The sequence below is a fragment of the Leptodactylus fuscus genome, chromosome 4, assembly GCF_031893055.1.
Source record: "Leptodactylus fuscus isolate aLepFus1 chromosome 4, aLepFus1.hap2, whole genome shotgun sequence".
Classification (NCBI taxonomy): Eukaryota; Metazoa; Chordata; class Amphibia; order Anura; family Leptodactylidae; genus Leptodactylus; species Leptodactylus fuscus.
Window position 1 is genome coordinate 21,836,074 of NC_134268.1, and position 11,841 is coordinate 21,847,914.

The window sequence follows — 11,841 nt, forward strand, 5'->3', positions numbered from 1 at the left end:
CTGCGCTGTTATTGGAGCAAAAAAGGCGCCAGGGAAGGTGGGAGGGGAATCGAGTAATGGCGCACTTTACCACGCGGTGTTCGATTCGATTCGAACATGCCGAACAGCCTAATATCCGATCGAACATGAGTTCGATAGAACACTGTTCGCTCATCTCTAGTTACTGTCACCAGACCCCAGTATATCACCCCAGCCCTGCAGATAGATACGTTACTGTCACCAGACCCCAGTATATCACCCCAGCCCTGCAGATAGATAGGTTATTGAAGGGACCTAACTACTGGGGTAGCAGCAGTAGCAACTGCCACAAGGCCTGGGACATTAGGAGGCCTGGCAGCAGCCGCTACCGCTGCGGATTTCTTTTGATTTTTTTAAATAGGCTGCTACCGGCTGAAATAACTTCAGCAGGTAATGGCTCTATTTACTTACCGGTCCCAGCTCCTGCTCACAGCTTCCACAGAAGGAGAAGCGCAGGCGACTATGAGCATGAGCTGGGACAGGCAAGTGAAGCCGTGGGCCCCGCGAACCCCACAAACACTGTTATTATACTCAGGGGGTCTTTGCAGACCCTCGAGTATAATGATCGGAGGCCCAGGGAAGGTGAGGGAACAACGAAAACACTGTTACTCACCTCTCCTGGCTCTGGAGGCTTTGGGCCTATTTGGTGACATCACAGACGTCAGGTGGGTTGGGCTTGCATTGTTTTGCGTCGCAACGCAAGCCCCGGCTCGAGTGACATCTCTTCCATCATTGAAAATGGTTGAGATCAGCGAGGAGTGCGCTGGAGCCAAGGAGAGGTAAGTAACAGCGTTTTTTATGTTTGTAGCCTCCTCTGGGCCTTGGATTATTATACTCAAAAGTTATCCATGGGGTTGAGATGCTAAGGATCTGGTGATCTAGTGATCTTTTTCTTAAGTATTAGGTATATGGATAGGAGTGAATGGGAGCACCAGGTGCCACCATTACACTATACAGAGCACAAGCTATATACAGTGTACAGGGTAGTGGTGGAGCCTGGAACTGCAGCCCCAACACCATTCACATGAATAGGAGCAGGGCTGCCTACAGCTGTATACCTTCTATATGGCTTCCAGCATCCAAAGACCTGATTGGGGTGGGGTCCAGACTCCGACCAATCTGATACTGATGACCTATCCTGACGTCTTGTTTTTTATTTGTATTATTGGTCTACATGTGGACATGGTTAGAATTGGATATTGATGTTTATTTTAAATCTTTTTATTTATTTATTTTTTATTTTTTACATTTTTTAAATTTTTTTTGCCCAATTAGAGATTGAAACATTCCCTTTAAGACAGGTGCAGCCGGGTACGCCAATAGATGTCTGTGCTGCCATCCCAGACACAATGCTCGGCTCTGAATCACCACCAATCTCCTGTGTTACAAAAACACTTCTCTCCAAGATCTCTTTATTTTATAAGGAAAGCACCTGAAATCTTCTATTTTTATGATCAGATCTTGGGTGAAGTCATCTAAAGACTTGGGGATTTTTTTTCTGAATTTCTTTATTCAGACGATAGAACACAATGGTTTTCCTGAATGTAATAGAATTTCTGGTAAATGTGATGTTTTTGGAATGATTTTCCTGCTACGAGTGTCGGCCATGTTCTCAGAGAGGTCACTGCTCATCTGTGTATTGTGAGATCACATCTACAAGGATGTCAAAAGGGTCAGAACTCTAAGTAGCAGGTTTTTAAAAAATAAAAACTTAGTTCCAATAGGACAGAGCCGTGGCTACAATTTAGCGATCATTTCTGTAGTCTGGGACACACCCCCTATCTTTTGATTGGTTCAGGCTGCTGCTCCTCCCTCCCCTCTGCATTTCTGGCTTGCACCCAATCTGCGGTTCTTTGATGCCAGAAAACTGACTCTTATATTTTTTTTAGACCACTATATTTTAACTTTTTTTGCCCATAGAGTATATGTGGGGTCTTGTTTCTTGTAGGATAAGTGCAGGGTCATGTGTTGTAGGTCATGCACGTTTTTCACAGCCAAGTGTACAGGGTAATCCTTTGTCCCGAATCCCTCAATGGTTTGAGAAATAGTAAGTTCTATTATTTACCACATTGGTCACTCAGATTGTAAAAAAAATGATCCAGTGAATAAACAGATTATCTGCCATGAGGACAAGTGCTGGCTATTAAGAAATGGGCTAGGACAAGGCCATCAAAGCCAGTTGTGTGATTGAGCACTTTTGTGGGATACGTCTGGCTTTTGATCTCTTTGTCTTGCATTTGTTTGGGAGGCAGATGTGCAAAAAAGTAGCAATTCTGAGCTGGATTTTTCTAAAAAAAAATAATTTTATGTTCATCATATGGGCTAAAAATATGGACAGGACAATCCCATATCATGTATTTTACATCTGTTTAATGAATACAAAAAATGGCAGAAAAAAAAATACTATTACTACTACTATTACTGCTACTATTAATACTACAATAACTACTACTACTATAACTACCATAACTACTAGTATTACTACATCTACTATAACTACTACTATTTTTACTACTACTAATACTATTACTATAACTACTATAAATACTACTCTACTTTTACTACATCTACTATAACTACTACTACTACTATTACTAAATCTACTATAACTACTACTACTACTATTACTAAATCTACTATAACTACTACTTTTACATCTACTATAAATATTACTACTACTATTATTACTACTACTACTACTATAACTACTACTATTACTACTGCTAATACTATTTCTATAACTACAACTACTACTATTACTACTACAACTACTACTATTACTACTGGTACTACTATTTCTATAACTACTACTACTACTACTACAACTACTATTATTACTATAACTACTATAACTACAACGACTACTACAACTATTACTACTACTACTACTACTACAACTACTATTACTACATCTGCTATAACTACTATTACTAATATTACTACTACTACAACTACTACCATTACTACTGCTACTACTATTACTATAACTACAACTACTACTTTTACTACTGCAACTACTTCTATTACAAATACTACTACTAATATTACAACTGCTACTATTTTTACTACTACTACTATAACTACAACTACTATTACTACTGCTACTATTATTACAACTATCACTATTACTACTACTACTACTTCTACTACAACTACTACTTCTGCTACTAATATTACTGCAACAACTGCTATTACTACTTCTACTACTACTACTATAACTACAACTACTACTTTTACTACTATAACTACTACCACTATTACTACAACTTCTACTGTTACAATTATTACTATTTCTACATCCACTACTATTAGTACAACTACTACTCTTACTACAGTGCATATTAGGTCTTGTGTAATAGCACGCAGGTGAAAGTTAAATATCTTCCTGCTGCAATGCACTTTTATACAGCGGAGCAGGAAGGAGTTAACAGAGTTATCCTAGGAGTCTGGGAATAGTGTGTTGAGTTTTCAGGCTTGTTCTAACCTTGGGTCACGGAATCAGAACCAGCACTCGGCCCCTGAGTCACAGCATCCCCTCACTCCACTCCTACGTAGGGCTGGCTTTACTATAGTCTGCACAAGGGAGAGAAGGTGAAGTGACTTGGGGGATACGGCATGGACTAGCCCAGGACCCCCCCTCTGCGCTATAGGTATCTCCATTACTGATCCCAAGGCTAGAAGAAACAGTAAATGACACATTCAGCTCTGCTACATCTAGACTGTATTATATATAATTATAAGGGTGTTTGTTCTGTTACTTTATTATCTTTATCTATTTTCTCCCATGGCCGGTGTCAGGCGTATGACCATTATATCTCCTACGTTACTATCCTAAAACAGATATCAGAAGGTTTACGGGAAATATTATGAGGTAAGAGCGCAACGAGTTAATTGGGGGAAATGTTCTGGCCCTTCCAAAACACATCCAATAAATTATAGGTTTTCCTCAGATGAAAGAATAAAAGAGGACACAGAACAGGAACGTTGGTTGACAATTCTGCGGGATGTGGGAAACAGAATCACATATTCTCCAGGAAGTGTGGGCTCGCTGGCACGTTCCGCCTCTCACAGTATGGGATGTGTGCACACTGCGACTTGGAGACTGAAGAGTGATAATATTAGGTTTAAAGAGGAACCGGGCTCCATACAAAGCAGGGTGGACCAACCCATCCCATTCTCTTGTGAATCCCATATACCAGGTCACGGACTGATATATGGCTGATATTATTCCAAAAAACCCAAAAAATATAAAATATTGGCCTGGAAGGTTAAAAAATATTGGTCTAAATACATAATACGGCGATGATGGATTCGTGGTGCAGGTTCAGGAGGGGCCCCGGCGCCTTTCTTGAAAGGAAACATAATACGGGTTATGGGGTTTAGATTTTGGTAAAGACTGGTTGATTCAGGGTTTTATACTTGATCAGGAAGGAATTTTTTCCCCTGATATGGGGCAATTGGCATCACCCTCATGGGGTTTGTTCCCTTCCTACGGTTATAGGTTGGACTTGATGGACCTGAGTTTTCATCCAAACTCATCTAATATGTAACTATGTAAATGGTATCCCCTCAATCCTGTCTAAGCCTCTCACCTCTGCCATATCAGTCCTCTCTGCGCCAAGCTGATGAGATGCAAGTACATCAAAACGGCTGCCCTTGGCTGAGAAGACTGCATCTAGTAAAATCCCAACATCATTGCAAACAAAGTCCTCTGAGTAGGTCGGCATGGTGTTAAAGGGAGCGCCCTCTATAGGTTTGTTTGACTGAGACTCTGCCTTCCTAATTACATCATGGAAGTCAGACTTGCACATTCTCAGTCAGCGCCCTCTATTGGTGTGCATACTTGAGGCACTGCATCCTAATTACATCATGGAAGTCAGACTTGCACATTCTCAGTCAGCGCCCTCTATTGGTGTGCATACTTGAGGCACTGCATCCTAATTACATCATGGAAGTCAGATTTGCATATTCTTCCCATGTTCCTAAATGGTGGTTCTCTCCTTATGGAGTGACGATATCCCCTCAACTATGTAAATGGTGGAATAAGATCGTACAAGACAGGCTATGAATCTACCGGACCACCTTGCAAAATCTATACCTCGGCCCCCAAACATTTATGGTTCTGCTGTTCCCATATATGATACAGGTGCCTGGACTCTACGATTTTGCTAATTGTGATATTGCTGGGCTCTCTATTTTTTGGACTAATGTTTCCGAATCCTTGCCAACATGGTATTCACCAAAAACATTTGGTAAAAATGGTGACCAAATGTACTAATAAATAAATGGACAGTACAGCACAAGGAGACATCCCCTACATCTATAGGCACCATCATCATAGACACGATTCTTTACATTAAGAGCGGTGAGACTGTGGAACTGATGTTGTAATGTTGTAGAATTTCAGAAGGCGCCTGGATGAGGAAGTGGGTGGAAGTGAGTATTTTTAGTTGACCAAGGCCCATGCCAAGACCAATCAATATTCTTTCTTTATAAATAGCATCACATTATATAATACTACTACTAAAATTCTTAATATATAAGAAAATTGATTAAAATTTGGTATGGCATACACTAGAACTCCCACCGGTGAAAATTACAAAAATACACTAAAGTTGGAAGTTACATTGAATGTCTCAGAACCTCAACGTTTAGCCGTAAGATGAAAAGTTGGTGAAAGTTGACCTTGACTTTTGACCCATAGGAAAAATTTGAGATCAGTTGATTGTCAAGGTGACCTTCCGTTGTACCATAACCATCTGCTACAAAAAAATTTGGATAAAATTGGGTATGGCTTCCACTAGAACTCCCACTGGGGAAAATTGCAAATAGACTCTAAGAACTCCATGGTAACTTGTGGTCATGTTGTGGTAAAGTTGCAAATTACATTGAATGTCTCAGAACCTCAAAGTTTAGCTGTCGATGAAAAGTTGTTGAAAGTTGACCTTGACTTTTGACCCATAGGAAAAAAATTGATGGTCAAGTTGGCCTTCCATTGCACCATGACCATCGTGCTATGAATAGTCTCCACGCATTTCCATGAAAGATGATTTTTTACCATTATTAAAGGAGAGTCTTCATACATAGTCATTGCGGTTTATTTTATAGAATTGCCTAGAACATTATACAAGCACAGCGAGCACATCGGTCTGGACACCCAATAAGAAAACAAGGGATAACTTCTAAGATATTGTTCTTCCTCAGAAATTAAATCCCGAGTGCCAGTCCGACCACTTACAAAACAACATGGGAAACCTAAAACCTAAAATAACAAAGCAATGCCCTCATTATAAAACTAGGAAAACAATCCGCTCACCCCGGGAATCTGCTTTTCTGGATCTTCCACCAGTCTCGAGGAAGTCCTGTGGGGCATCGGCTGATACATGAGTGGGTGAAGCTGGCACAAGTATTTAGGCGTTCATGTGTTGGGGTCATTTTTTTATAAATCCACTTGTTACAAAAACATCTAATTTTTTTTCCCATAAATATTTACACAGCTTTGTTTCCCAGCCTAAAAGTATTGGTGGCACAACGTAATATGGTCTCCACAGAGAACAACAGGCTTGTCATCATTGGCAGAGAATGAGCGAGACTTGCTGGAGACTCACCTCCCAAAAGTTAAAGGAGTTGTCCCACCATAACAACTTATCACCAACCCACAGGATGGGTGATAATTGTTCGCTGGAATCTTACTGATCTCAAGAATGGACTCAATGTGGCATCTGAATACAGATGAAAGGTGTCGATGGAGAATCACCAACTATGGGTTGATGGTAATATGGCTGCTCTCCTGTACTCTACTCTGGCTGGCACCACTCTCCTCCATGGCCAAACATACCACTGTCCTTGGATTGCTTTGCTTTCTTCAGTCGAACACTGATCCTCTGCCTCATCAGCAGTGATGAATTACATAAGGACAATTGAGTCCCCACTTTAGCTTACTTTACTGTAGAAGATGTAGCAGATGTCCTTAGGGTGGCCAATGTTAGAGGACCTTTACATCCTCTTTAAGGGCCTGTCCCCATATTCTGGAATAGTAGGACAGCTTAGAGGATGGCTCATGTGTGGATGGCTTGTAGAAGAGGAGGACAGCTTTAGGGATTGCTTGTGGAGAGTTGGATGGTCAACTTGTGAGTGGAGAAGAAGTATAGCCAAAGAGATACCATTTGGTTATATGCACCCACACACCCTAAGGACATCTGCTACATCTCTAGCTACAACTCAGCTTTACTACATCTCTATCTACATGAGGGTTATAGGGATATCTCACCTTTGGGTCCAGGTAGGACGGTGTGTGTTGAACAGACATCTGAAGTAGATCGGTTCTCAGCTTCAGAAGAGAAGATCTTCTCCGGGAGGAACACGAGCAACGTAAGACATAGAGCCACTCGACACGACATATTGGAGACTCTTCTGAGGTCTTTACTTTCCGAATGGCTGTTTGTAAGAGAGAGAAGTAATTACGGTTTCCCAATTATGTCCGACACATTATCTTCCAGCAGTCTGCTCAATGTCAGGAGTGGCTATCTCAGCCTGACAGATGTTTATACTCAGTAATCTGTAGATGACACAAGTACATGGGAAGAGACACTAATGGCCGCTCTCGTGACTTCAGCAGTTGAAGATCTTGTGTGTAAAGATGTCTGGAGGTGTTTTCGAAAAAGTATACTTGGTGCCCCCCTTTCTTGTACTATTACATCATGGTGTGGATAACAGAGGCACTGTCTCCCTGTTTACATCTTGGGAGACAGATTTACATATTCTTCCCATATTACATCATGGGGCATTAAGTGGTTAAATGGGTCAATGCATATTATTTGTTGTTTTATCAAAAATCCTGACTTTGGATACTTTTTTGATCAACTTGGAAAAATCATTTTCACTTGGGTTTATAGTGGATAGTAGACATGGGCGAATCTCTAAAGATTTGTTCCAGGTTTGGACTGTTAAGTTGAGATATTCGTTTTGGGTTGGGCAAGTTTATCATGAACCAGAAGTGAAATGGAGGCTCAGGGGAGGTGCAAAAAAATAAAAAACATTTATACTCAACACCCCTCACCTCTTCTGGGTCTCCTTGCAGTGTCCGGCACTCTCTCTGGGTCTTCTTCTGGCCTCCTGGGTGATGTCATGTGCCCTGTGGTCAACGCTAAGGTCAGTGATTGAGCCTCAGCGGTCACATGGGATGCATTATGTGTCATGATGTCACCTGGAGGCCGGTAGAGGCTAGAAGAGGACTCAAACCGAGTGCCAGGCATCACGAGGTGGTCCGGAAGAAGTGAGGGAAGGAGAGTATAAATGGTATTTTTTTACCTCTCATAGGCCTCCACCTAACACCAAGTCTGAAGAGACTCCAGAATACAATAATTTCACTTCAAGCTTGTGGGTGACAAACCCCAAAAGTTTCAGGGTTGGGTTGAATCTGAAACGTTTGGAAATTTTGGGTCGATCCACATCTTTGGTGGTTAGTGCCCCTGGAAAAGATGGCTGCAATGAAAAAAAATACGATGCAAGATGCAATGAACAATACACCTATTAACCCCTTCATGACAGTCGCCATTTGGCGGATGCCAGGTGCTTAACTATGGTGGCCGCCCAGAAGCCGGGCAGCCGCCATAGCCGCCGGATGTCTACTGTTTTATACAGTAGACACCCACCGCAAATGCCCCCGGTCGGTGCCCGAGTTGACTGAGGCGCCATTTTCCCGGCAGCGTGTGGGCGCCTCCATTTTACCAGTAAGCTCCAGGTCTGGTATCACATTCCCATGACAGCAGGGATTAGCGATCAGACCCCCTGTGGTTCAAGACCCCTAGTGGGTCTAATAAATGTATAAAATTTATTTAAAAAAAAAAAGTCAAAAATATATAAAAAATAATAAATAATAAAAATTCAAATCACTCCCCCTTTCCCTAGAACACATATAACAGTATGTAAATACTGTGAAACACATACATGTTAGGTATTCCTGCGCCCGAAAACACCCGCTCTATAAATCAATAAAAATATTTTTCCCGTATGGTAAACACCGTAGGAGGAAAAAAAGTCAAAATGGCCAAACCGCCATTTTTTCACTATTTTGCCTCTGATAAAAATTTGAATAACAAGTGATCAGAGCAATAACAATTCCCCAAAATGGTAGAACTAAAAAGTACACCTAATGCCGCAAAAAAATACGCCCTATAAATCCCCGTACACGGACGTATAAAAAAGTTATGGGTGTCAGAATAGGGCGACTTTTAGAAATAAAACTTTTTTGGCACACTTTTGGATTTTTGATAAGGGGTCAAAATGTAAACAAAACCATATAAATTAGGTATCCTCGGAATCATACCGAAATATAGAATACAGGGGACATCTCATTTTGGCTGCACAGTGAACGCCGTAAAAACGAAGCCCTTAAGTAAATCGCACAAATGCACTTTTTCTTCAATTCCCCCCATTCAGAATTTTTTTCCAGCTTCCCAGTACATTATACAGAATAATTAATGGTGGCATCATGAAGAAAAATTTGTCCCGCAAACATTAAGACCTCATATGGCTCTGGGAGCGGAGAAATAAAAAAACGAAAATCAAAAAATGCCATTGGCAGGAAGGGGTTAAACATTGGGCTGACACAGTTCACATGAAAACTTAGTTTTTTGCATATCCTCCAAATTCTCTGAGATTATAAAGAAGATTCCTGCAATGACATCACAGAAGGTCCTCAGTTTCGAGGGTAGGATCCCCCGCAGCTCGGCACAGATCCGCGTATGTTTGTGTTACAATACATGAATACATTCCTGGGCCGCTGCTGTTTACATTACTTATCTCAGAAATGCGGTTGGTTTTTTCCTCTTCTCGAGCTTTTTATTATTCAATGGTAATGAATAACCGCAGCTACTGGTTTCACAATAAGCAATATTTCATAGAATAATTGAAAAAATACTTCAGCAGAAAAAAATCTAGCAGAGAAAATCCCATCAGATGGAATGAGAAACCAAAAGCGTAAAAACAACAACAAATTATTAATATAAAATATCATGAATTAATAAAGTAGAATGCATTAAACATGTGGGAATGTGTTTGGGCGGCTACAAAAAGTCTGGGCTCAGTTTTTTTGAAGGTTACGACACAGTGTAAAGACAAAGCAGAGCTAAACTTACAAAATATGAACAAATATAATGAAAAAAGGATTTGTAAAGAATTTTCTCAATAACTGATCATAACTGATCATAACTGTCATAGGTTACAATGGGCAGTCACATAGAGAGCTAAAATTGAATAGATAGGAGCCCTGACAGTGTTCTACACTATGTTTTATAGATAAGTTCCTAGGAGCCCTGACAGTGTTATACACTATGTTTTATAGATAGGTTCCTAGGAGCCCTGACAGTGTTATACACTATGTTTTATAGATACGTTCCTAGGAGCCCTGACAGTGTTATACACTATGTTTTATAGATAAGTTCCTAGGAGCCCTGACAGTGTTATACACTATGTTTTATAGATAGGTTCCTAGGAGCCCTGACAGTGTTATACACTATGTTTTATAGATACGTTCCTAGGAGCCCTGACAGTGTTCTACACTATGTTTTATAGATAGGTTCCTAGGAGCCCTGATAGTGTCATATACTATGTTTTATAGATAGGTTCCTAGGAGCCCTGATAGTGTCATATACTATGTTTTATAGATAGGATCCTAGGAGCCCTGACAGTGTTATACACTATGTTTTATAGATAGGATCCTAGGAGCCCTGACAGTGTTCTACACTATGTTTTATAGATAGGTTCCTAGGAGCCCTGACAGTGTTATACACTATGTTTTATAGATAGGTTCCTAGGAGCCCTGACAGTGTCATATACTATGTTTTATAGATAGGATCCTAGAAGCCCTGACAGTGTTATACACTATGTTTCATAGATAGGATCCTAGGAGCCCTGACAGTGTTATACACTATGTTTTATAGATAGGTTCCTAGGAGCCCTGACAGTGTCATATACTATGTTTTATAGATAGGATCCTAGGAGCCCTGACAGTGTTATACACTATGTTTTATAGATAGGTTCCTAGGAGCCCTGACAGTGTTCTACACTATGTTTTATAGATAGGTTCCTAGGAGCCCTGACAGTGTTATACACTATGTTTTATAGATAGGTTCCTAGGAGCCCTGACAGTGTCATATACTATGTTTTATAGATAGGTTCCTAGGAGTCCTGACAGTGTTCTACACTATGTATTATAGATAGGTTCCTAGGAGCCCTGACAGTGTTATACACTATGTTTTATAGATAGGATCCTAGGAGCCCTGACAGTGTCATACACTATATTTTATAGATAGGTTCCTAGGAGCCCTGACAGTGTCATACACTATGTTTTTTAGATAGGTTCCTAGGAGTCCTGACAGTGTTATACACTATGTTTTATAGATAGGTTCCTAGGAGCCCTGACAGTGTTCTACACTATGTTTTATAGATAGGTTCCTAGGAGCCCTGACAGTGTTATACACTATGTTTTATAGATAGGATCCTAGGAGCCCTGACAGTGTCATACACTATGTTTTATAGATAGGTTCCTAGGAGCCCTGACAGTGTCATACACTATGTTTTATAGATAGGTTTCTAGGAGTCCTGACAGTGTTCTACACTATGTTTTATAGATTGGTTCCTAGGAGCCCTAACAGTGTCATACACTATGTTATATAGATAGGTTCCTAGGAGCCCTGACAGTGTCATACACTATGTTTTATAGATAGGTTCCTAGGAGTCCTGACAGTGTCCTACACTATGTTTTATAGATAGGTTCCTAGGAGTCCTGACAGTGTTCTTCACTATGTTTTATAGATAGAT

General features: G+C 40.5%; 1 protein-coding gene across 1 annotated transcript in view; it reads right to left on the minus strand.

The window, feature by feature from the left end:
* Positions 1-7,418, minus strand: part of COLEC10 (collectin subfamily member 10) — a 36,997-nt gene extending 29,579 nt beyond the window's left edge. The window contains exon 1 of the mRNA XM_075270283.1: positions 7,289-7,418. Coding sequence (XP_075126384.1) covers positions 7,289-7,418 — 130 coding nt within the window. The remainder of the gene's footprint in view (positions 1-7,288) is intronic.
* Between the last annotated feature and the right edge of the window lie 4,423 nt (positions 7,419-11,841).